Below are 27,440 nucleotides of genomic sequence, written 5' to 3' on the forward strand. Positions count from 1 at the left end.
CTCAGGGTATTATATGGTGACATATTTGTACTTTGATAATAAATCTATTTTGAACTTTGAACATTGAATAATAGGAAGTTCTGACAATCCTGATTCTACGAGACCAATTAGCCTCTTTCTCCTAAATTCCAGTATAGGCTGAAAACTCTGAAGCTTGCTTCAAGTACCAAGTTTATCCTTAACTGGAAAATATACAATAAGAGCCACTTAATCATTTAACCTGCACAAAGAGCTGAGAATTCTCCTGAGATCTCATTGATTCTCACTGTTCAAGTTGTCTTCACTCTTCAGGGAAGTTGACAGGTTTATTCACCCAGATTCAATGAAACAGGAAGCACTGCAAAATACCAAATGAACACCCAACTTTTAATGCTGTATTTTCCACATATTCTGACTCTGTTAATATATGTCAGATCTCACCCTGCATGCAATCAATACAAGTACTGAGTATTGCTAATCAGGTAGATCTGATATTATTAGCACAGGTCCAGCAGGAATATCAAATAAACTCAAGGGTGAGAAAGATAGAATTTTGGACGATGGAGGAACAGACAGGAAAGTGAAGCTGAGATCAAGATCTAATAAATTATAATGAAATGAGTAGCACAGCTGGCTTGAGACCACAAAATTTACTCCAATTCTTATTTAAGTTCTAATATAAGACTGATTTAGAGTCATAGATTTATCTCGCATGGTAATAGACCCTTTGACCTAATTCATTCATGCCAACTGTGTCGACCAGCGAGCTAATCCCATCTGCCTCTATCGGCCGTGGGCCTCCAAACCCCCTTCTATCCATGAAAAAGGTTCATTTTAATATCAAAGTATGTAAGCAGAATACAACTCTGAGATTTGTCTTCTCCACGTAGCTATGAAATACAGAAAACCCATAAAAGTCATTGAAAAAAAAATACCAACCTTCCCCACACAAAAAAGAAAATGGAACAAAACTTGCAAACCCCAAACCCCTTCCCCAACTTCTCCCTTGCACAAGGACTGACACATTGCCCATCCGGAAAACGGCAGCTAAAACCCCCAATGCCCTCTCTCACACCACAAAAAACTAACAGATCACCCACACCAACAAGAACATCAGACCCCAAATCCCAACCCTCCCTCACCCAAAAAGCAACATTTCACCCACCAGTCAATCAGCAACAAGAAAGAAAGCGCAGTAAGCTGAAGGAGACCAATATAAACTACAGTCCACCTGGGTCTTGGAATCACATGGGTCTTGGAATCACCTGGGTCTTGGAATCACATAGGTCTTGGAATTTCAAAAACATCTTCCATCAGCATCAAGGACAGCGATAGCTCGAACTCACTCCTTCCATGGGGAGTGACCTGTCTTAATCTGTCAACATGAGGTTTCCCAAACTCAGGCCAGATGCAGTCACCCATGGAGAGTGACTTCTAGCCCAACGTGGCCTCCCACGTAGAAAATGACCTCCGCCTGGCGCGACCTCCCATGAAGAGAGTGACCGCCAACCCTTATTCCTCCACATTCGTCTTGATGGCCCCACATGCCGTCTCTGGTCTTCTGCTAAAGATTGCTCGTTGTCGCAGCTCTCTCCTGGAATTTTCTTGTACTTATCCACAAATTTTTATCTGCGGTTAATGTACCCATCTCAACCACATTTTCTGGCAGATTCCAAATGCAGGCCACCTTTTGTGTGAGGAAAAAGTTCTCACCTTTGATACTCATTCCACTTAGATGAGGAAGTGGAAGGGTGGGTTAATAAATTTGCAGATGGCACATAGGTTGATATTATAGTGGATAGTGCAGAAGGTTATCATAGGTTCCAACCAGACATTGAGATGATGCTGAGCTGAGCTGAGAAGTGCCAAATGGAGTTCAATCCAGGAAAGTGTGAGGTAGATACACTTTGAAAGTTCGAACCTGAAGGTAGAGTGCAGGTTCAATGGCAGGATTCTTAGCAATGTGGAAGAACAGAAGGATCTTTGAATTCACATCCACATATTCCTCAAAATTTCCCTACAGGTTGATAGGATGGTTAAGAAGGCATATGGTAAGTAGGCCTTCATTAGTCAAAGAGTTCAAGAGCCGTGAGGTAATGCTGCAGCTCTGTAACACGGGTAAGGCCACGCCTGGAGTATTCAAGTCTAGTCAGCTCATTATAAGCAGGATGAAGAAGCTTCAGTTCAGAGAAGACTTACCAGGATTCTGCCTGGATTAGAGAGCATGTTTGATGAAGAAAGGTTGAGTGAGCTAGGATATTTCTGTTTGGATCTAATGAAGATGAGAAGTGACTTGTTAGGGGTGATAAGAGATATTGATCGAGTGGACAGACAGGGACAATTTCCTAGAGTGGAAATGACTAATACGAAGGGGCAACATTTTAAAGTTATTAGAAAAAGTGTAGAAGGGATGTCAGAGGTAGGTTTTTTTTTTACACAGAGCGTGGTGGGTGCTTGGAACATGCTGCCAAGGGTGGTGGCAGAGACAGATACATCAGGGACGTTTAAAAGACTCTTAGATCAGCACATGGATGAAAGAAAAATGGAGGGCTATGTGGGAGGGAAGGATTAGATTGACCTGAGGGTAAATTAGAAGTTTGTCATAACCTCATGGGCTGAGGAGCCTGTACTGTACAATAATGTTCTACGTTGTACATAAACCTCTGTTGAAGGGTCGCATCAAGGGTCTTAAACCTGGCGAAGGGTCTCATCCTGAAACAGCTACTGTTCACTTCCTCTATAGATGCTGCCTGACCAGCTGAGTTCTCCCAGCATTTTGCGTGTGTTGCTTAAATCTGTGCTCTCTAGTGTTTTAGTACACCTACCAGGAAAAAAAAGACCATGTACTTTAGCTTTGTCTGTGCTTCTCATGATCTTATCTGGTCACCTCTCAGTCTCCTATTCCTAGTCTAACCAACCTCTTCTTACAACTCAAGCAACACCCTGTTAAATCTTTTTTTGCACTTGTTCTAGATTAATAACATCTTTCCTATAATAGAGAAACCAAAACTGTACACCATTCTCCAAGTGTGGCCTCATCAATGTCTTATATAACTACAACATAATTCTCCAACTTCTATACTCAGTGCCCTGACTGTTAAAAGCTAGCATGCCGTAAGCCTTATTAACCACCGTATCTGTCTGTGATACCACATTCAGTGAGCTATGTGCTTGCACTCTGGGTCGGTCTGTTCCATAGCACACCCCAGGGCCATACCATTCACTGTATAAGTCCCACCCTGGTTTGTTCTCCCAAAATGCAATACATCACATTTATCTGGATTGAAAGTGATTTGCCAGTCTTCAGCCCACATGATTAAGCTGGTCTAATTCCCGTTATTTGTCATAACTTTCTACAACACCATTTTAGCATCATTCACAAACATACTGACAATGCCTTGTACGTTCATGTCCTAATCATAATTACAAATAACAAAGGATCCAGCACCAACTCTGTAGCATACCACTATTCACTGGCCTCCAGTGTGAGAAACAAAGTTAGGATTTGTGAAAGAACAGTCCAGATTAACAAAGTTCTAAAATACACCTAAGTCCAACTTTTTTAGACATGGGACTTAAAAAGCCACCAGTCTCAAAGCACTGAATGAATTTATTTATAGTTATTATTTAATATCATGATAGTAAATCATAAATTTGTCTGAAAAGCTTTGTTTTTGAACTACCAGAAAATCAAACATTTAGGGTTTAGTGAATATTCTCAAGAAATGCAAGACAAATGAATTCTAGTAAGAAAATAATTATTCACATGATGATGGAATTTTATTCATAAATATATTCATTTTGCATTGCTTTAGCTCATTTTGATTAATAGTTCATAGCAATTGCACAGTGCTTAAGAGGCTGCAATTTGTTATATCGCTCCAAAGCATATCAGCTTTGGAAGAGAATATTAATTCAATTAGAACAATCCATATGATCAATTTCCTCATGACAAGAACCTATACTTCCAGAAAATTAGTTAGTGTAAGGATACTCATGAGGAAAATCAATTTTATCATCAAATTTTTGGCTCACATATAATGTAATTAATTCTGGTTAAATAGCTGAAAACAGGAAGATAAAGCCAAGGAGGTTCAAGCCAGCTGAATCCCCGTAAGTACATTGATTTGAGCCAAGGCTACAATCATGTTAGTACAGTGCAGAATTGTACCATGAATCACAGTAAAAATTATACCTAGTGCAATACTGACCCAAAAATACCAAGTTCCAAAGTCAATCTGTAACCTGTTCTGAATCAGTTGGCCTCCACGGTAGGATAGATATAGTTGTTTTGGCACATTAGGACGAGACGGTTTCAACTATTCAGAATCAGAAGCAGAATTAGTTTTAGTGTGACTGACATACAGTAAGTCCTGAAATTTGTTGTTTTGTGGCAGCAGTGTATTTCAAAACATAATAATGAAGAGCTATAAATTACAATAAGTACATATATAAAAAAGTAAGTTAAGTAATTAGTGCAAAAAGAGAGGAAAAAATAATGAGGTCGTTCATGTATATAGTTTCATTATCCTTTCGGAAATCTGATGGCAGAGGAAAAGAAGCAGTTCCTGAAATGTTGAGTGTGTGTCTTCAGGCTCCTGTACCTCCTCCTTGTTGGTAGCAATGAGAATAGGGCATGTCCTGGGTGTTGGGGTCCTTAACGATGGATGCCATATTTTGGAAGCATTGCCTTTTGAAGGTGTCCTCAATGCTGAGGAGGCTAATGCCCGTGACGGAGCTGGCTGAGATTACAACGTTCTACAACTTTTTCTGATCCTGTGCAATGGTCCCTCCATAGCAACCAGTTAGAAAGCTCTCCACAATGCATCTATAAAATTTTGAGAGTCTTTGGTGACATACCAAGTCTCCTCAGACTGCTAATGAAATAAAGCCGCTGTCCTGTCTTCTTTGTAATTGCATCAGTACGTTGGGCTCAAGATAAATCTTCAGACATGTTCACACCCAGGAACTTGAAACTGCTCGCCCTTTCTACCGCTAATCCTTCAATGAGGACTGATGTGTGTTCCCTCCACTTCCCCTTCCTGAAGTCCATAATCAATTCCATAGTCTTACTGACATTGAGCGTAAGGTTGTTGTTGTGACACCATTCAAACAGCTGATCTATCTCACTCCTGTATGTCTCCTCATCACCATCTTAAATTCCGCCAACAATAGATGTGTCATCGGCAAAATTATAGATGGCAGTGGAGCTGTGCCTAGCCACATAGTCATTCTCGAGGTGCACCAGTGTTGATGGTCAGCGAGGAGGAGATGTTGTTTCCCATCCTCACCGCATGAGGTAGTCAAGAATCCAGTTGCAGTTCCACTAAATGTTTGACCTTTATCACTACTGGCATCTCTTTTGTGTTTTCTGACTGAGGACAAGATAAGTCTCAATTCAAATCTCTTCAAAATAAATATCAATTATCATTCCCATAATGTTTAATCAACTGTAAGACATCACACAACATACAATTAGTATTCATATACACTGGCACAGAACTCCTGCTTCCTTTTGCATAGTCTGGGTGGAATTGGCTGAATCACCACAAAATTTTAGGGAACTAAAAGATTGTGGCAATCTACTTTATCGAGACTCCTCGTGATTTCGTAAATCTCTAAAGTGTCATTCGTCAGGCTCCTATGTTATACAGTATGTCCCAGCCCATCCAGCCTTTCCTTATAAACTAATCTCTCCAGTCCTGGGAAACCTTGTAAATTTTTCCTGTAACACACATCAAAGTTGCTGGTGAACGCAGCAGGCCAGGCAGCATCTCTAGGAAGAGGTACAGTCGACGTTTCAGGCCAAGACCCTTCGTCAGGACTAACTGAAGGAAGAGTGAGTAAGGGATTTGAAAGCTGGAGGGGGAGGGGAAGATGCAAAATGATAGGAGAAGACAGGAGGGGGAGGGATAGAGCCGAGAGCTGGACAGGTGATAGGCAAAAGGGGATACAAGAGGATCATGGGACAGGAGGTCCGGGAAGAAAGACGGGGGGGGGGTGACCCAGAGGATGGGCAAGAGGTATATTCAGAGGGACAGAGGGAGAAAAAGGAGAGTGAGAGAAAGAATGTGTGCATAAAAATGAGTAACAGCTGGGGTACGAGGGGGAGGTGGGGCCTAGCGGAAGTTAGAGAAGTCAATGTTCATGCCATCAGGTTGGAGGCTACCCAGACGGAATATAAGGTGTTGTTCTTCCAACCTGAGTGTGGCTTCATCTTTACAGTGGAGGAGGCCGTGGATAGACATGTCAGAATGGGAATGGGATGTGGAATTAAAATGTGTGGCCACTGGGAGATCCTGCTTTCTCTGGCGGACAGAGCGTAGATGTTCAGCAAAGCGGTCTCCCAGTCTGCGTCGGGTCTCACCAATATATAAAAGGCCACATCGGGAGCACCGGACGCAGTATATCACCCCAGTCGACTCACAGGTGAAGTGATGCCTCACCTGGAAGGACTGTTTGGGGCCCTGAATGGTGGTAAGGGAGGAAGTGTAAGGGCATGTGTAGCACTTGTTCCGCTTACACGGATAAGTGCCAGGAGGGAGATCGGTGGGGAGGGATGGGGGGGACGAATGGACAAGGGAGTTGTGTAGGGAGCGATCTCTGCGGAATGCAGAGAGAGGCGGGGAGGGAAAGATGTGCTTAGTGGTGGGATCCCGTTGGAGGTGGCTGAAGTTCCGGAGAATAATATGTTGGACTCGGAGGCTGGTGGGGTGGTAGGTGAGGACCAGGGGAACCCTATTCCTAGTGGGGTGGTGGGAGGATGGAGTGAGAGCAGATGTACGTGAAATGGGGGAGATGCGTTTAAGAGCAGAGTTGATAGTGGAGGAAGGGAAGCCCCTTTCTTTAAAAAATGAAGACATCTCCCTCGTCCTAGAATGAAAAGCCTCATCCTGAGAGCAGATGCGGCGGAGACGGAGGAATTGCGAGAAGGGGATGGCATAACATAGAGAAGTCAATGTTCATGCCATCAGGTTGGAGGCTACCCAGACGGAATATAAGGTGTTGTTCTTCCAACCTGAGTGTGGCTTCATCTTTACAGTGGAGGAGGCCGTGGATAGACATGTCAGAATGGGAATGGGATGTGGAATTAAAATGTGTGGCCACTGGGAGATCCTGCTTTCTCTGGCAGACAGAGCGTAGATGTTCAGCAAAGCGGTCTCCCAGTCTGCGTCGGGTCTCACCAATATATAAAAGGCCACATCGGGAGCACCGGATGCAGTATATCACCCCAATTTTTCCTGTACTATTTTCAGCTTAATGGTATCCTTCTGAAACCAGCATAAAACAACAAAGTGTCTCTGTGTCCAGAATATTATGTTTCTCCTTACACAGATGCTGCCTGGCATACAGTGTGTTTCCAAAATTTCTTGTTTTGTTTTGGATTTCCAGGTTTTTGATTTTCCTTGAGCTTTAAACCACTCCATCATGTGTATCTGACCTGATTGCAACTCATGTTTATTAGCTCTGTTCTAAAACATTTGTAATGAAAACAAACTGCTTAAAACATTTAAATTTCCAATCATTTTAATTAAATCTATATGTACACACAGGAATGCTTTTGTGGAACGTCTGTCGTCATACCAGAGCTAGAAGGAGCCCTGTATGTAAGAGAAGATGGAAAAAAATCATGGAAGAGGCGGTACTTTCTTCTGCGTGCATCTGGGATTTATTATGTTCCTAAAGGAAAAACTAAGGTTAGGAAATGTAAAAATCTGCTTTTACTAAATTAAGAATCCTGAATGTTAAAGTCAAGAAAAGATTCCCAACGAAAGCCCACATGGCATGAAATCTATTAATAAGGAGTATCAGAAGTGTTTGCACTCCTCCTAGTGGCAGTAACATATCAAGAAGCCAGCCAAATTTATCTATTAATCTACCAGGGAAATTCAGTGAAATTATGTTGATGATGAGTTCTCTCTTCAGTATTTCCATGACTTTGCAAATAGATTCTAAAAGATTTGAATTTTCCAACAGACGTCTTGTGATCTGGTTTGTTTCATCCAATTTGAGAATGTCAATATTTACTACGGAATGAATTATAAAGCAAAATACAAAGCACCGACTGACCATTGCTTTGTACTAAAGGTAAATCATGCTAACTCTACTTAATATATTACAGTCTTCTGTTTCTATTTTCTTAAGAATTAAGTATGAAATTGCAAACTCAACCTGCTTTCAACTGTGCTTTTAAGTTAGGACAAAGTGTATAGAATCACCTCATATTTATACCACCATTTTGAATATTTCTTCATTGGAATTTGGAAGAATGTTCCATTCTCCAGCATTCTTCATCTCTAAGTGACACAATCCAGAAACAATGAATAGATTGCTTCAGATACAAATTTACCTAAATTTTTGCACATGTATTCACAAAGTCCCAACTTCTAGAACCCTTAAGTAGCAATCCCTTACTGGAATATTCTGAATCAGAATCAGGTTTAATATCACCAGCATGTGTCGTGAAATTTGTTAACTTTGCAGTAGCGGTACAATGTAATATGTAATAATATTGGAAACAAAACAGTGAATTATAGTAAGTATATATATAACATAACTAAATTAAATGAGTAGTTCAAAAACAAATATAAACAAGTAGTAAGGTGATGCTCATGGGTTCAATCCCCATTCAGATGGGAAGAAGCTGTTCCTGAATCACAGAGTGTGTGCCTTTACTTCTGTACCTCCTTCCTGATGGTAACAATGAGAAGAGACCATGTCCTGAGTGGTGGAGGTCCTTAATGATGGAAGTTGCTAGTGCCCATGATTGAGCTGACTAATTTTACAACTTTCTGCAGCTTACTTCAATCCTGTGCAGTAGCCCCCCACCCCTATAGCAGACGGTGACGCAGCCAGTCAGAGTGGTCTCCATGGTACATCTGTAGAAATTAGCAAGTGTTTTAGGTGGCCCACCAAATCTTCTGAAACTCCTAATGAAGTAAATATTGCAAGTTATTGTTATTGTATTTTAAGCTCCCGTGCTACATCATCTGGAATGCAGTGCGTAAAGCAGTGATTGATCTTCTGCTTATTGGCTCAGCTACATATTTATTTCAATTCTTTATCTTTTAAGTCAATACCTTTTGAATTGCATTCCTTTAGAGACCCATACCATCAATCCAGCTACTTGCAGTGTCACATCCTACTTCAGTTACACAACAAAATGAAAAAGTCTTTGTACTAGTTATTGCAGTACTCACTGCAAGGTGACTTTGCATTTCAGTGATGATGTCATCAGGATGTAGGACAGTAAATTATTTGCTTGATTTCTAGCAAAATTTATAACACATAGAGGCTTTTTTGTTGTAAAAGTCTACAGAGATATTAAATCTTCCACCTCGTTTATTACAGAAGAAATATCATATACGATTAGTTATCCAGAAAGGATTCTGTTCAAATATCTATGGATCTAAAATATGAGGAAAGAGTAAAATCAATATTTTCATATTATTTTTGAAAGTGAAAATATATAAGGGTATCAAACTGAGGGACGAAGACACAGGGAGAGGTTCAACAGGCTAGAACATTACTTGGAGTGTAGGAGACTAATAGATTATATTACAGTGGTGTACAAAATCATGAGAGGCATAGATAGGGTAAAAACAGTCAGCCTTTTCCCCAGGGGTGGGGAATCAAGCACTAAAAAACAATTGTTTACGGAGAGAGGGGAAGATTTAATCGGAACTTGAGGGGCAAATGTTGATATGCATGTTGAATGGTGGTATTAGTGAGGAAGTGGTTGGGGAATTTGCACAGGTACATGGATTGGAAAGGTTTAGAAGGTTATAGGGAAATGAATCTAGCTTTGGGGGGACATCTTGGAGCGAATGACCAGTTAGCCTGCTACATGACTATGAATTCTATGAACATTATAAAAAGGAATGTTACTATAAAAAGAAATGCAATCCAATTGTTACTTAATTTCCCTTATTTTCAGGAGGGGGATAGAACACTTGATGAGTACAGTTCTAACAATACCCAAGATGTTCATTGCCATCGACGGCCTACTGGATGAACACTCTATCTACCATCCAAACCGTTCATTGCCTAGCCACCGGCATCGGTGAATGTAGTGTACTTGGCGCTCCAATTTTATTTTTATTTATTTGGATAAATAACAAAATAAATAAGTTGCGCTGCATGAACTTGCCTAGGTTATCAATAATATCTCCTAAACCTGCAGCCACTACCACACAGAAGGAGAAGCGCAGCAGTTGCATGGGAGGGAGGGGATCACCATCCCAATTGTACACCACCCCGAGCTGGAAATATTCTCAATGAAGTTTTTTCATCATTGCAGGGTATATATTCTGGCAGAGTGAGAGATATTATTGTTGTGCAAGTAGGAATCTGACAGCTCAAACATCTGGATTAATGCCACGGATCTGTTTAAAGAGAATGTGAAACATTGAGCAAAATTAATAGAAGAAAATATTGAAATAAACCGATAGCAAGCGCAACATTGCAGGAGTACTTTCATCAAGACTGTGGTACTTCAAGAAGTTAGTTCACCATCATCTTCTGAAGCACATTTAGTGATTGCAAATAAATGCTGGTTTTGGAAGTATCATCTTATGCCTTAAATTAATTTTAAAGCTGTGTGCCCTTTACCCCAAACAAAGGTCTGCAGTGCTGAATAGCTGACTTCTAAATTACAACTGAGCAAATCTCATGTTCATCCAACAGCTGAACTTTGTCCACCCAATAGGTTTTGTTTCTATTTTGCTTTTGACTTTAGTTCTTCCAAATTTGGCAAGGCTTTTTTCATGGGTTAAATGCATTGCACTTACATCAGATTATCCTAACACCCAAACAGAAATGCAAATATTGATTGTACTTTATTTTTAGAAGATCAGAAATTGGCTCTGATTTTGATGATCAATATCATTTGCTAGCACCCCCAGATACAGAAGGAGTCACAATACATCAAGTATCTGTGCTGCGATAATGCTTGGACTCTACAACAGTGGGTAACCGGGATACGAATAGGCAAGGTGAGTGAAAACAGAAATGTTGGATCTCTTAATAAAATGCAGCAATGAAAACTGAAACATAAGATTTCTTCTGGCAGTCTGTATTCCACAGTAATAGTGAAATTGGTCAGCATCCATCAGGAAATATATCTCTGAAACATTTTCCCTTGATTTGTTGTTTGTTAATCATATTTTAAAGATTTATTTTTCTTCTCTATTACTTACTACATTTTACCCTGTTCCCTCACTAAAAACACAGCTGAGACCTGCCAAGCAGCTGTAAGCCCTGTTTGAGCCAATGTTTATACTCCTGGTATCCTAATATTTAAATATCACATAAAACATTAAATACACAAGAGGGATGGATGAACCAAATAATTTCTTCCATGTTGTCAGTGTCTTTCCCGACATCAAATTTGGGTGAATAAAACTGAACATTGGAAAATCAATCCATCATAGAACATAAATAAGATCAGCGGTAAACAATACTGTACCTCAAAGCTGCTCTGCCATTAGGTAAGGTTTTGGCTGATTTGACGACTGACCTCAGCCTTTCTTGCTCAGTGCATTTTCCCTGCATTATATAACTGAACACTTTGTTTTAGAACTACTTATTATCTTTTTTTTAATAGTCTTCTATTTTGATATACAGTTAATTGGGACACATCAGGACCAGTATATGTTGGCCCTATTAACATCTACCCCAATTAGCCAAAGTTTCATGGAAATAGGTAAAAAGGTACAAAAAAGACGAACTACCATTAAACTAAGAAACAGATTATGTACTTAAATGAAATACCCAACAAATTAGAAAACTGCAGTACTATAAAGCTATGTATTAGCTCCTAATTGTTTACAAAGGAGCAATTCATCCCATATATGTATGCTGCCATGCTCCTTCAATTGACTGTTAATGAACAAAACCAGCGCAGACACCTAGTGCAAGATAGTGGACAGCCAAATGCAGGCTATTTTCTCGATTTGGTTTTGTTCTTTAAGAGCTGTCCCAAGTAAGCGCCTGCCCCAATTAACTGGATTCCACTGTATATGAATCTATCAGCCCTTACTTGGAGACCAGTAAATTCTAACCACAGAATAAAAACAAATGCTGTAGATATTGCTCGGCTAGGATCCATTTGCCTTAACTAATCAAAAATGGGCACACCTCCAATCAAAGATTAATGTTAGTTTGTTATGAATGTCAGATTACTGGCTGAAGGAGTAAATCCTGCCAATTTAGCACCTATATTAGTAATTAAATATCTATATTAGTAATTAAACATAGTTTGCTGCTCAGTAAGTAAGGATATCATACTGTTCCATTGTTGTCTACTCTACTCTACTCCATACAGTGTTCTGAAAATAGAGATATATAATGTTTTTAAAGTGGATACAACATCAAACGTAGCAACACTTGAGAATGTATCTTTTGTTAGCAAGGCCATGGAGGATAATGAGTTCTCTTTTCTATATTTAGTACAATAAGACATTGTATGACAATTACAAAGTGGCATTACAACGGGCTGGCCTGGCATCCCGATGGGCGAATTTATCAAACACAAAGTCTGTCAATACCACCACCACCAATCCAGGTATGCAAATGTTTTTAGTACCTTCCGGACTTCTAATATCCATGCATTATTATTGAGGAAACCAATGTATTCTCTCAGTTCATTTGGCACTTCTGTTAATTTTGGGAAACACAGAAAAAATTTGCCTCTTTTTCATCATCAGCTTCCAACCGCCAAGTACATTAATCATTCTCTCTTCAGGCTAGCTGCAGCTTACATTTGTATAGAACTTTGTACATCTTTAAATAATTCATTGCTAATAGTTTTTAATTAGAACATTACAGCACAGTAGAGGTCCTTTGATACATGATGTTGTGCCAACCCTTCATCAATCTAACTCTTCATTCCTATATAACCTTCCTTCTTCTACTATTCATGTTTCTTAAATGCCCCTATTGTATCTGCCTCTATCCCTATCACTGGCAGGTCACTCACCACTCTGTGCAAAATAAATTACCTCTGACACCCACCCTGTACTTCTCTCCAATCACCTTAAAATGGTGTCATCTCATATTAGTAATTTCTGCCCCCCCTAGGGAAAAGCTCTCTGGTTGTCCATTTGATCTATGCCTCATATCATCTTGTACATCTCTGAGAATTGTGTTTGCATTTCATAAGCAAGTAAAGCAAAACCCCAAATGTGTCATGACTAAACAGTTAAGTAAATATCTAGATTAAACTCCAACAAAAGCAAATTCGCAGGCTCTGATCTCAATAGACAAGCCCAGCAGTTAATGCCTATTCCAAAAAGACCAGTAAAAAGTGCCATTTTGAACACTGCCATTATGTGAGAGAATATTCATGGCATGGCAACATTATCATTTAAAATTATGTATATAACTTTGGCTTCAGTTCTACATCTCATCCAAAATGCTGAGGAAGCTGTAAGCAGCCAACTTGGAATCTTGGAGTAAGACATGAACCCATAAACTGGAAATTTAAAAAACAATTAAATAATTTAGTTAGTGTTCTCAGCTAATTGTCTTTTAAAACCATTTTTAATATTTGCTGCAAATCACTATTTCCTGTTAAGTTCTTCCATGCTGAGAATATTCCCAATGAATTTTGTTAGAATTAACTTTAATTTTTCTCTGCATCCATTGGTATCGTACGTAACTCTTTGTATAATTCATTCAGTCATCTTTGTCAGTTTTAATTCATAATATTGAAGACTGTCACTAATTCACCTCTTTTACAAAACAGAAAAGACTGACTCAGGTCTCAAATCAGTAGCATTTGCAATTTGGATTTTTTTGCTTTCAAGGTTAAATGTGAAAGAATATATTCCATAAAATGACTACTGACTGTTAGGACAAAGCCTTGACAAGAGAATAAAAGCCAGAACATAAGAAAAAAAATTCTCTCATCATCTTATGTGAACAGGTGGGTTAGTAAATTTGCAGATAATACCAAGATTAGTGGAGTTGTGGATAGTGCAGAAGACTGGCAAAGAATACAGTGTGGTATAGATCAGTTGCAGATATAGCAGATGGAGTTTAACCCAGATAAATGTGAGGTGTTGCACCTTGGTAGGGCAAATGCAGAAAGACAGTACACAGTTAAGGGCAAGATGCTTAACAGTGTTCTGAGCAAAGAGATCTTGGGATCCAAGTTCATAGCTCCCTTAAAGTGGCTACACGGGTCAATAAGGTGATTAAGAAGGCTTATGGAATGCATGATTTTATTAGTCAAGGCATTGAATTCAAAAGTCAGGAGGTTCTGTTGCAACTTTATAAAACTCAGGTTTAGACCACATCTGGATTATTGTGTACAGTTCTGGTCACCTCACTATAGGAAGGATGGTGAGGCTTTGGAGATGGTGCAAAAAAGGTTTACCAGGATGCTGCCTGGTTCAGAGGGCATGTGATAACACAAGAGGCTGGATAAACTTGGGTTGTTTTCTCTGCAGCGTTGAAGGCTGAGGGGAGATCTGATACAGATTTACACAATTATGAGAGGCATAGATAGAGTGGACAGAGGGTATCTTTTTCCTAGAGTTGAAATGTCTAATACCAGAGGGTATGTCTTGAAGATGAGAGTGGGTAGGTTCAAGGGAGATGTGAGGGGTAAGTCTTTTACTCAGAGAGATGTGGATTCCTCGAATGCACTGCCTAGTATGGTGTTAGAAGCAAATACATTAAAGGCTTTTAAGAGGCATTTGAATGGGCACATGGATGTAAGGAAGATAGAGGGATATGGACATGGTGTAGGAAGGAGAGATTAGTGTTTGGGTGTTTTTGATTTGCTTTTTAGTTGGTGCAGCACAACATTGTGGGCCGAATGGCCTGTTCCTGTGCTGTACTCTTCTCTGTTCTATCTTGCAAGAAAATTCAGAAACAACACAATGTTAGATCAATGTTTTTTTTTCAAATACAACAGGTGTCTAGTTTTGTATTAGTAGCATTGATGAAAGAATAGTTAATATTGTACTATTGTCACTAATATTGTAAAATCTAAAATCTAGTTATATTCAAAAAATAGTACCTAAATCTTTCCAGTTTCTTCTTGCTCCTTGTTAGAGGCACAAAGTAAAAAAAAAGGTTATTGATAAAAAGAGCTTTCCATCCTCCTGCTTCATATTGTAGGCCAGGCAGGTCTCCTACCACCTCAATCATTAAAAATGAGGACTAGATGTATGATGAATTAGAAGGAACAAAGTTGACAAAGGAGATTATTCACTGTGGCAATGGATTAGGATACCAAGGGATGCTGTGAAAAATTAAACTCAGTTCTAACAAAAATCATGGGGCACATTTTCAGCATGGAAGAATTTAGCAAGGAACAGATAATGGAGCAAATGTTCATCAGAACTAATAATTTCAGAGAGACCATATAAAATAATGTCCTCATTCCAAGGACATTACATTTACTTTTCCGTTCTATGTAGGCAAAAGCTTTCTCTCCTCAGAAAACATTAACTGGCTGCTGCCAGGCTGGCCCAATGGCTTTCAAAGGCCAAGAGTCAGGAGATGTCCATGAAGACACTACTGGAAGTCTTAAAGCAAACTTACTTACTTCTTTTACAATCCATCTACCTCCTGAAACATAGAAATTTGGAATTTAGCAAAAGAGGCATATTTGATCTGTGAGTGCTCCATTTCTGTCACATTTTAAAATTAAGATAAATAATGCATTATCTTTCTTTTACACTGTGCTTTGTATATTTATGTTTAAAATTTTTTTTGAGCTAATGAAGGTGCAATTATGTCTAGCATCTAATGTCCTTGAGTTCATTCGTCTGTCATTCACTAATTCCCAATAATTATTTTTTTTCCACGTTATCATCAAGCTGCTCCTCAAGCAAACGGACACGCAGGGCGAGCCCAGCAATCAATGAATCCACCTCAAAACCGGTATAATGAAGAGGTATGCAAAGACAAAATCTAGGGGAAAATGATAGAATTATTTTTGTGAAGTCCTAACTGACTAGTGAATGAGTAGATTTTCCCTAAAAGTTTCATTATGTTGTTATCAACATTACAAACATTATCTTGGCAAAAATGGTGCTGCAAAGAGGACCTGCAAAGTTCAAGGTATTTTTGTTATTAAAGTATATATACAGTATGTCACCATATAAAACCCTGAAATACATTTTCTTGCGGACATATTCAATCAATCCAATAATCATAATAGAATCAATGAAAGACTGCACCAACAGGGCGGACAAGGATTCTACATCTTCTGATCCTCTGTCATCTCTCCCTAAGGATTTGATTTCAGTTTTTATCAAAAGAGCTACCCACCCCCTTTGCCTTCCTTCCTGTCCTTTTGATTCAATGTGTTTCCTTGGGTGTTAAGCTCCCAACTATGATCTTCTTTCAGCCAAACACAGTAATGCCCACAACATCATACCTACCAAAACTGCCTACAAGAACATCTACTTGATTCCATATATTGTGTGCATTCAAGTATAACACCTTCAATCCTGTATCCATCACCCATCTTGGTTTTGTAACCATGTTACACTGCAACTCATCTCACTGACTGCAATTCTGTTCTCTCATCTGCAGGTCCTTCCTGACAATCTCACCGCACACTACATCAAGTTGTTAACAAACTGCCACATCCCCAGCCCTATCACTTCGTTTCCCAACCAATTTCCATGCCAAGTTAGTTCAAACTTTCCACAACAGCTCTAGCAAACCTGACCGCAAGGATATTGGTCCCCCTTGGGTTCAGGTGTAAACCATCCCTTTTGTACAGGTCATGACTTCCCCAGAATAGATTCCAATGGTCCAGAAATCTGACGTTCCTGAACCTAGTGGTGTGATGCCCGACACTCCTAGACCTTTTTCCTGATGGCAATGGCAAGAGCTTTCATTTGAGTTGCAAGGGTGAAGATATGGATGAAGATTTGGTGCATTTAATTGTTGCAAGGAATCTGCAGGTTAGCTCCAAAGTTATGCAAGCAGCACAAAGGATATGGCTTGAACGTCCATGAGAATGCTACTTCTATTAAAGCAAGCAACTTGCATTAATCTTTGTTTTGAGCGGGTGATGGGAGTATAAGTCTCTGGGACCTGATGAGACCATACTGTTGAATGTAGTGCCCTAACATTGAGCAAAGTATGATCATTAACTCTCCTCCATTTCTCATCCTCCACATAAAAAGAAAGCCTTACCAGTGAGATCAAAGACATGGGGAATATCTTTGAGCATTCCAGGACAGGATTCAAAGGCAGTCTCACTAACGACATTGCATTTCATAGCATGAGGTCACCTGTGCATTGCAAGTTCACTGACCACACTAGCCCATGTATACAGTATAGGTGTGTCATAGGCAGAGAGGACCATAGCATAATTTACCAGAGGTAAATAAGCAAATTTGCAGATGACACAAAGCTGGGTGGCAGTGTGAAATGTGGGGAGGATTTTATGAGAATGCAGGGTGACTTGGACAGGTTGGGTGAGTGGGCAGATGTATGGCAGATGCAGTTTAATGTGGATAAATGTGAGGTTATCCACTTTGGTGGCAAGAACAGGAAGGCAGATTACTATCTGAATGGTGTCAAGTTAGGAAAGGGGAAGTACAATGAGATCTGGGTGTCCTTGTTCATCAGTCACTGAAAGTAAGCATACAAGTACAGCAGGCAGTGAAGAAAGCTAATGGCATGTTGGCCTTCATAACAAGGGGAGTTGAGTATAGGAGCAAAGCGGTCCTTCTGCAGTTGTACACGGCCCTGGTGAGACCCCACCTGGAGTATTGTGCGCAGTTTTGGTCTCCAAATTTGAGGAAGGACATTCTTGCTATGGAGGGAGTGCAGCATAGGTTCACTGGGTTAATTCCAGGGATGGTGGGAATGTCATATGTTGAAAGATTGGAGCGACTGGGCTTGTATACACTGGAAGTTAGAGGATGAGGGGGGATCTGATTGAAACATATAAGATCATTAAGGGATTGGACACGCTAGAGGCAGGAAGCATGTTCCCGATGTTGGGGGAGTCCAGAACCAGAGGCCACAGTTTAAGAATAAGGGGTAGACCATTTAGAACGAAGTTGAGGAAAAACTTTTTCACCCAGAGAGTTGTGGATCTGTGGAATGCTCTGCCTCAGAAGGCAGTGGAGGCCAATTCTCTGGATTCTTTCAAGGAAGAGTTAGATAGAGCTCTTAAAGATAGCGGAGTCAAGGATATGGGGAGAAGGCAGGAACGGGGTACTGATTGTGGATGATCAGCCATGATCACAGTGAATGGCGGTGTTGGCTCAAAGGGCCGAATGACCTACTCCTGCACCTATTGTCTATTGTCTATTGTAGTGACTATTTATAGCAATTGTTTTTTTCTTTCTTTAAAAATTTAAAAGTTAAACATGTTAAGAGCAGCCAACATCTGATGTTTGTCCTGTCTCATGGAACTTCCTGTTTCCAACCATCCCACAGGTCAGTCCATGAGTGAGACCAAGCTACACATCTCAATATCCAGTCTTAGGCTGCTTTGCTAGTTTATAATGAAGAGAGCTTTTTCAACAGTGTAAATACCTCCACAGTTTCTAAAAATTAAGAAGTATGCTGAAGCAAGTTAATTAACCTTTCACGGTAATTAGAACAAAAGTAAAAAGAAAGCAAACCACATACCTTTGCTTAACTTTCCCACACATTCAAATGAACGTAGCCATGGCTGATATAAGCTAAGGAATCAGATACAAACTGCATCAAACATTCCCCAGCAGCAGATCAGGAAAAAGGATGCATTGGCATCTGACCACCAACAGGCTTGTGATTTCCATGGACAGGCACAGAAGTCAGGAGCATAAAGACCCATGGAAAGGACTTCTCCAGCAGTTCTCTTCCAAGCTGTCAGCAAATGTTAATATGTATTTTAGCCCAGTGACGTCAACAATGGAATTATTAGAATCTTTCTTTAATAAGCTAGGTTGGCTGAGATGTCATGTTGAAGTTGTGTAAGACATTGGTGAGGCCTAATTTGGAGTAATGTGTACAGTTTTGGTCATCTTCCTGCAGGAAAGATGCAAATAAGATTGAAAGAGTGCAGAAAAAATTTACAAGGATGTTGCTGGACAGGAGGACCTGAGTTATAAGGAAAGATTGAATAGGTTGGAACTTTATTCCCTAGAATGTAGAAGATTGAGTGGAGATTTGATAGAGATATGCAAAATTATGAGAGGTATAAATAGTGTCATTGCAAATGGGCTTTTTTCCCCCCACTGAGTTTGGGTGAAAGGTGGAATGTGTTGGGGAAACATGAGGGGAATTTTTTTACTCTGAGCATGGTGAGAGTGTGGAATAAACTGCCAATGCAAGTGGTGGATGTGATTTCGATTTCAACGTTTAAGAGAAGTTTGGATAGGTACATGTATAGGAGGGGTATGGAGGGCTGTGGTCCGGGTGTAGATCGATAGGGCGAGACAGTTTAAATGTTTCAGCACAGTCTGAAGGACCAGTTTCTGCACTGTCATTTTCTATGACTCTATGCATACAGTGAATACTGGTGAAGCATCTTATGCAGTGGTTCACAACCGTTTTTATGCCATGGACCAAGCAAGGTTGAGAATCACTAACAGTTTCTCAGACTGTTAGACTTCACAATTAATTAGTTTCCATTGAGCATAATATATCAAGGAGTGCTATCCATAAAAGCAATTCCTTCCTTCATCTAATTGGGAATGTATAAATTAAATCTATTTGATCTCTGAAAAAAATTATCTTTCACATAAACCATGCCATTTTTTTAATTGGTAGCTAATCTGAAATTCAGTTGCACCTTACAAACAAATGTTAGGTAAATTGCGTACATTTTGCAAGATTCCACCCAGATATCCTTGTCGGCCTGATGCATAAAATCAAGAATATGAAGTTAGATTTTGTATCTTCAGACCAAAATAGCATTGTAGACCAGTAACCAGAAGATACCAAGTTAAGATAAACCGCAAAAGGTCTAAAAGAAGATGAGTATCTTTGCTCCTTAGTTAGTGTGTATGTTTGCAAGTGTCAGAGATCTATATTTTACTCCCTTGCTTTGCAGCTGAAATACAAATCACATGCAGAGAAAATTAAGGCCAGAAGTAGCTCTGAGAATCATAGAATTTTATAGAATAAAAAGCAATATTTCGCCCGTGGTTCTGAGGCAGCTCCTTAAAACAGCTACTCAATTAGAATCCCATTTTATTATTTCTCCTTTGTCCTGAGAAGATTTCCTTTCTAAGCAAACAGCTAGTTTCTATCTGATAGGTACAGTTGAATCTGCTTTCATGCAGTGTGTTCCTGAGCAGATAAACCCATTAGATTAAAAATAAGTTACTTCTCTTCTTCTGGTTCTTCTCTATGTTATATCAACTCCATGTACTCTGGTTACCACCAGATAATAAGGTGCAAGGCCACAATGAGGTACCATTCAACATATATTCAATAAACATAACTATGAGATACAAACTGCCTGGTGTTATTGGCCTTTAGACTTTGGACTTTTTTGTCCAATGGGAGGAGGCCGAAGAGAGAACGTTTGGGGTGGGTTGAGTATGTTGGCTTCTTTACTGAGGCAATGAGAAGTGTAAGCAGAATACATAGGCAGGAGGCTTCTTTTGTATGTTATGCTGTATCCACAATTCTGTGCAGTTTCTAGTAGCTCCCAGGCAGTGCTGTTTGCTTGATTAGGAAAACATCTATAGTTCAGTGAGTGCTCTGTGAGTGGCTCAGAAAATAACATTTATTTTCCATTTTAAGGAGAAGACAACCAAAGATATTGACACCTTCCTCCCACCACCGCCTGCTCAAGTAATGTATCAAGAGCCGACCAATTTTGAAGATGAGGAGCTCCCACCTCCTCCACCTCCAAGCTTTGAACCTCCTCCTCCAAGCTTTGAACTTCCTCCCCCACCTGTCCAAAGTCCTGGACCCGCAACAGTGCCAGCTAAGCCAAAGTTCTTCTCAGGACCTCCTCCAATACCTGGCCAGCATTTTCCATCTGCTGCACCATCAGCAGCACCGCCTCCAACCTTAATCAAGCGGAAGAATTCAGCCACGAGAAATCAACCAAAAACAAATGCCCTCTTTGTGGATTTACCACCACCCCCACCAGATCCAGAGAACTTTACAGAGCCACCACCTGATTTTCTGCCTCCGCCTCCTCCTTGCGTTAACAGCTCTTCAGGTGGAGGACCACCACCACCACCTCCTCCTCCTCCTCCAACTCTAACCAACACTGCTCCCAAAATAGTCATCCCGCCAAAGAGGAGTGAGAATCCTAGACCTCTTCCTGCACCAGACAAGCCAGATCTTATGTCAGATCTCATGAAAGTCCTACAGAAGAAAAGAGCTGCACAGAATGAATAAGTACAATCAGTTTCAGATCAAGGCTTTGTGTCCATACTTGACCATTTACTAAAATGTTTTACATAATACTTTAAGGGAGGGAACTGAAATTCCATCAGATGATAAATATGATATGGTATGGCTCCCTTTTCAAATCCACTAATTGATTTAGCTAAACTCAAAATGGCCCAGTGTTGAAGCAGTATGATTGAAATTGTTGTTGATATGTGATCTGTAGTTTAGAAATATGTGACACATGAAGGACTTGCACATCTAAAGGATTTAACTTGGGTGTAATCAAATTATTATTGCTTACCCGCTATGATTTGTGGTCAAACAGCTCACAGAGTACTGTACACCCAAGCTCATACAACGAAGAATGCGTGTTGGTACCTTTATTAAAAGGACTTCACAAACCCACCAAATACATTCTTCTTTAGTTTTAATATACCAGAACAAAGAAGTTGATTAACCTGGTAAAAATGACTCTCTACTACAGATTTTAATCTCCCTCAATTTCATGCCTTTCTGGTTAACATAAAGGTCTGTTGAAAATCAGAAGTTGGTGTTTGTAAAACTCAACTATGATGTTGGGGACACAGAGAGATGAAGCAATGTTCAGTACTGGTTGACACCTGCATGCTTAGGTTAGGCCTGCACTGTTTCATTATTGCCCAATGTATTATTGTGCAAGTTGAACCATAGGGAGGAAAATGTAACCTTGAATTTGACTAACACGACCAGCCCCACCATTTTGTTTGTGATTATTGTGCATAAACTCTTATTCATTGTAAATTTCTATTTACATCAGTGCCTGCTATAAATGTGACATGATGTGGCTTTTCTTTAAACTAAACAGAACTATATAATGTTTCTGTTCTATTGTTATTAAAATCATATAAAAATAATAATATGGCTGTCTAATGTGCTACACACCCCAGAGAGGATTTTGAATATTATTTTCATCTATCTTTGAGAATCATTTCCCAACGCCAAGAATTGCATTTCTTCACATGTAGCAGTTGCTATTGAAGTGAGGGATATGGCCAATAAAGGGTAATATTTATGATATTACTATGTTAATGTATGAAAAGTAATTCTTACATGATTGTCCGACAAGCTGAGGCTACAATAATCCTTGAATGCCCTTTATTTCAATGTCAGAAAGCATGGCCTTGGTATCTGAGTAGTTTTACGACTGAGATCAAAATGGTGGTAACTTACACTCTTCTGGGATTTCAACATACTATCTCAGTGAAATCAATGATGTCAGATGAAATTTGCACTTTGTGCAGCCAAATTCATTTTTCAAAGAAAAAGCAGCCCTGAAAATTCATAGCACCTGCAGCCCCTACTCCTGACAAGAGTTTGTGCAGTTAGTGAGGAACACATTCACATTCACATGAAGCCTATTAGTGACCAAATCAATATGGGAGTATCTCCCAACCTGCAAATGAAAACACTGTAATTCTCTCTTCATTCATCCTTCCTACCTGAGGTCCTCTGAGCAAGGTCACATATCCATTTCTTCATATATGCATCTTCAGATAGTCTAAGCCACTTATTCTTAAATGTGGCTTTGCCATTTTCTCCAGTTGCACCTGTTTGGATACCACCACTAATCATTTTGCCCAGCTTACTGACCTCCAATAAAGGTCTGAGCTGAACGAGTGAACTGAGTACTCTCAAAAGAGAAAGACTCCACTGAGCACTAAGGTTGCTATTAAGGTCATCAGATTATAAAGGTTGGACAGAGCCTGTTCTGCTTACAAAACCAACGAAATTCTGAAGAGTTTAGGGTCTTGTGATGGGCTCCCATTGGGGCTTTTGCTAGGAAGTCAGGGGAAGGCCAATGTAAATGCATTTGGAATTAGATACCACAAAATACAATAGAATATTTTTAAAGGCATCCTTATATGGGACAGGATAGTGTTGCAATTGAGCAAAGAGAGACCCAACATATAAGCTTCCCTTACACTGCCTTATACGTGCATTGTGCATGAGGTGTGGGAAATCATATTAAAGACTGCGAGTATGAAAAAATTGATAAAACTGAGTAATTACAGAGAAAACAATTAACATACATGATCAGGCCTCCTTATATAGGACATTGTAGAGGGACCACATTAAGCAGCTTATTAAACAGAATGGCTATAATTCAACTTTAATTGCCAACAATAATTATGTGCAGAAGTGCCTATTGGCTATAGATTTAGTTCTATTGAAGGTTAAAGGAGGTTAAAGTAGCCAATACTCTCCCATGCACTTAGAAATGGCAACTAGAAATTAATTTCCTTTCCACTGTGTCTTAACAGAAAATGAAGGATAGAGATTCCCCATGGGTCCTCAACTAATAATATGCATCTGTATGAACTAGGAAGTCGCAGATTGTCATGGGTTAGTGCAGAGTTAACTAATTATATCAGAATCAGGTTTATTATCACCGGCATGTCTCATGAAATTTGTTAACTGAGAGCAGCAGTTCAATGCAATACATAATATAGAAGAAGAAAAAAAACAATAGTAATAAATAAATAAGAAAATCAATTACGGTATACATATACTGAATAGATTAAAAATCATGCAAAAAAAACAGAAATAATATATATCAAAAAAGTGGGGTAGTGTTCATGGGTTCAATGTCCATTTAGGAATCGGATGGCAGAGGGGAAGAAGTTGTTCCTGAATTGCTGAGTGTGTGCCTTTAGGCTTCTATACCTCCTACCTGATGATAACAGTGAGAAAAGGGCATGCCCTGGGTGCTGGAGGTCCTTAATAATGGATGCTACCTTTCTGAGACACTGCTCCTTGAAGATGTCCTGGGGTATTTTGTAGGCTAGTACCCAAGATGGAGCCGAGTAGATTTACAACCCTCTGCAGCTTCTTTCGGTCCTGTGCAGTAGCCCTCCCCCGACCATACCAAACAGTGATGCTCGCTGTCAGAATGCTCTCCACTGTACATCTATAGAAGATTTTGAGTGTATTTCTTGACATGCCAAATCTCTGCAAACTCCTAATGAAGTATAGTCACTGTCTTGCCTTCTTTATAACTGCATCGATATGTTGGACCAGGTTAGGTCCTCAGAGATCTTAACACCCAGGAACTTGAAACCACTCACTCTCTCCACTTCTAATCCCTCTATGAGGATTGGTATGTGTTCCTTCATCTTACCCTTCCTGAAGTCCACAATCAGCTCTTTCGTCTTACTGATGTTGAGTGCCAGGTTGTTGCTGTGGCACCACTCCACTAGTTGGCATATCTCACTCCTGTACACCCTCTCATCGCCATCTATGATTCTACCAACAATAGTTGTAGCATCAGTAAATTTATAGATGGTATTTGAGCTATGCCTAGCCACACAGTCATGGGTACAAAGAGAGTAGAGCAGTGGGCTAAGCACACACCCCTGAGGTGCACCAGTGTTGATCGTTAGCGAGGAGGAGATGTTATCACCAATCTGCACAGATTGTGGTCTTCCTGTTAGGAAGTCAAGGATCCAATTGCAGAGGGAGGTACAGAGGCCCAGGTTCTGTAACTTCTCAATCAGGATTGTGGGGATGATGGCATTAAATGCTGAGTTATAGTCGATGAACAGCATCCTGACATAGGTGTTTGTGTTGTCCAGGTGGTCTAAAGCCGTGTGAAGAACCATTGAGATTGTGGCGATAGGCATATTGCAATGGGTCCAGGTCCTCGCTGAGGATGGAGTTCAGTTTAGTCATGACCAACTTCTCAAAGCATTTCTTCACAGTGGATATGAGTGCTACCGGGCAATAGTCATTAAGGCAGCTCACAAATTATTCTTCTTTAGCACTGGTATAATTGTTACCTTTTTGAAGCAAGTGAGGACTTCCACCCATAGCAGTGAGAAGTTGAAAATGTCCTTGAACATTGCTGCAGTTGGTTGGCACACGTTTTCAGAGCCTTACCAGGTACTCCATCAGGACCTTCCACCTTGTGAGGGTTCACTCTCTTTAATGTCAGCCTAACATCGGCTTCTGAGACAGAGATCACAGGATCATCAGGTGCAGAAGCGATCTTCACTGCTGTAGTTATATTCTCCCTTTCAAAGTGGGCATAGAAGACGATGATTTCATCTGGTAGTGAAGCATCGCTGCCATTCATGCTATTAGGTTCTGCTTTGTAGGAAGTAATGTCTTACAAACCCTGCCAGAGTTGTTGTACATCTGATGTCACCTCCAATCTCATTCAAAATTGTCTCTTCGCCCTTGAAATAGCCCTCCGCAAATCATACTTGGTTTTCTGGTAGAGATTTGAAGATAAATCCCTGAATACGGTCCATTCCACCAATTCAAAGCAGTCCTGTAAGCGCTCCTGTGCTTCCCTTCTCCAAACCTTCTTAGTCCTCACTACTGGTGCTGCAGTCTTCAGTCTCCGCCTAATCTCAGGGAATAGAAGTACAGCCAGGTGATCAGACTTCCCGAAGTGAGGCCATGGAATAACACGGTAGGCATTCATGATGGTGGTGTAACAATGGTCCAGTGTGTTGTTTCATCTAGTATTGCAAGTGATCTGTTGATGGTAATTGCTTAGTGATTTTTTTCAGACTAGCGTGGTAAAAATCCCTCAAAATGATGAAGGTGTTAGGGTGCGCTGTTTTGTGCATGCTGATCCCATTACTCAGATCATCTAAAGCCTGATTGACATTGGCCTGAGGTGGAATGTATACCACTACCAAAATGATCCCAGAAATCTCCTGCGGTAGGTAAAAAGGATGGAACTTAACTGCTAGATATTCCAGGTCTGGTGAGCAGAATTGGGACAGCACTGATATATCTGTGCACCAAGAAGAGTTGATCATGAGGCATACTCCTCCACCTCTGCTTTTGAAAATATTGGAAGTTTAAAACCCCTTAAACGTACTTGTATCCCTGACCTGCAGCCATGTTTCCTGTGTGGAATCCTACGAGGATGAATCCATCCAAAGTCAGCATTGTTTCCATCAGTTTTAAGCAGCGATAGTTTGTTTAAATGCATTCAGATATCTTTGTTGACTGACCAGACCTTGGAAGCAGCTGTGCTTTTTAGCTGTGACAGGCTGAAACAAGAATATTTAATCGTATCCATTGAGAGTTCTGTTGCTACATGAGTTGCCTCGAGGCGCCCCTAGATCACAATTCATCTGAATGTCTTAGGACTAATGGTGAGGAAAAATCAGTCAATGTCTGTGTCTGTCAAGTGAAGATACTTCAAACACAGTGGCTTCTACTGTCCATGGGTCACAAATCCTGCAGCTTTCACTGATCATCCTCGAGCATGAAGCGTGCTCATTTCAAGGTACAAGAGTGATGCCAGCATCAATGGAACTTTGACATAGAATCACACTGAATATTAAGATTAAAAGAGAACAACAATAAATTGAAATCACTTTTTGTTTAAAAAGGAAAGGCTACTACATCAACTGCATTGGAAAATCACTTTCTTTAGAGCCAAGTTTTGCTATTTTCTGCCCAACAACAAATTATACTTAACTCAGCAACTTATAACATTAGAACATTAGAAAGTTTTTGACAAGAACAGGCCATTTGGCCTAACAAAGCTTGCCAAGTTCTTATTCATATAGTGTGTTGAAATAACCATTGAGTTTAGAATTGAAAGTCTCTAAGGTATTGCTCTGGGTAGTTTGTTCCATATGTCCACAATGCACTGTGTAATGAAATGCTTCCTGATGTTAGTCTGAAATCATTCCTTTAACCAGTCTCCTCCTATGGCCCTATGTCCTTGCTGATGGATTAATTTTGAAGCAGCAGCTTGAATCTTCCTTACTTATACCCTTAACAACTTTGAACACTTCTATCATCTCTCCTCTCATTCTACGTCTACTTAGGCTAAAAAGATTTAATTCTTTCAATCTTTCTTCATAGCTCATACTCTGCAGAACTGGAATGAATCTAGTCACCCTTTTCTGGACTCTTTCCAGTGTCTTCACATCCCTCACACAATACGGAGACCAAAATTGCACACAGTATTCAAGTGTGGCCCCACAAGCACATTACACAGCTTAAGTAGAATGTCTCTAGACTTGAACTCCACTAAACGCATTATATAGCCCAACATTCTATTAGCCTTCCTAGTCACTTCTGAGCATTGTCTAGATGTTGTTAGCGATGAGTCTATCAGGATGCCC

The 27,440-nt window shown here is 40.0% G+C and overlaps 1 protein-coding gene across 2 annotated transcripts in view; it reads left to right on the forward strand.

Moving 5' to 3' along the window:
• apbb1ip (amyloid beta (A4) precursor protein-binding, family B, member 1 interacting protein) overlaps nt 1–22,272 on the forward strand; it is a 141,893-nt gene extending 119,621 nt beyond the window's left edge. For both annotated transcript variants that reach the window (XM_063044265.1, XM_063044266.1), the window contains exons 9-14: nt 7,533–7,676; nt 7,957–8,067; nt 10,875–10,973; nt 12,430–12,544; nt 15,813–15,889; nt 20,704–22,272. In XM_063044265.1, the coding sequence (XP_062900335.1) occupies nt 7,533–7,676; nt 7,957–8,067; nt 10,875–10,973; nt 12,430–12,544; nt 15,813–15,889; nt 20,704–21,312 (1,155 nt within the window). In that variant the 3' untranslated portion in view covers nt 21,313–22,272. The remainder of the gene's footprint in view (nt 1–7,532; nt 7,677–7,956; nt 8,068–10,874; nt 10,974–12,429; nt 12,545–15,812; nt 15,890–20,703) is intronic.
• The last annotated feature ends 5,168 nt before the right edge of the window (nt 22,273–27,440 follow it).

Source organism: Mobula hypostoma, chromosome 3 (assembly GCF_963921235.1).
Source record: "Mobula hypostoma chromosome 3, sMobHyp1.1, whole genome shotgun sequence".
In the NCBI taxonomy this organism is placed as follows: Eukaryota; Metazoa; Chordata; class Chondrichthyes; order Myliobatiformes; family Myliobatidae; genus Mobula; species Mobula hypostoma.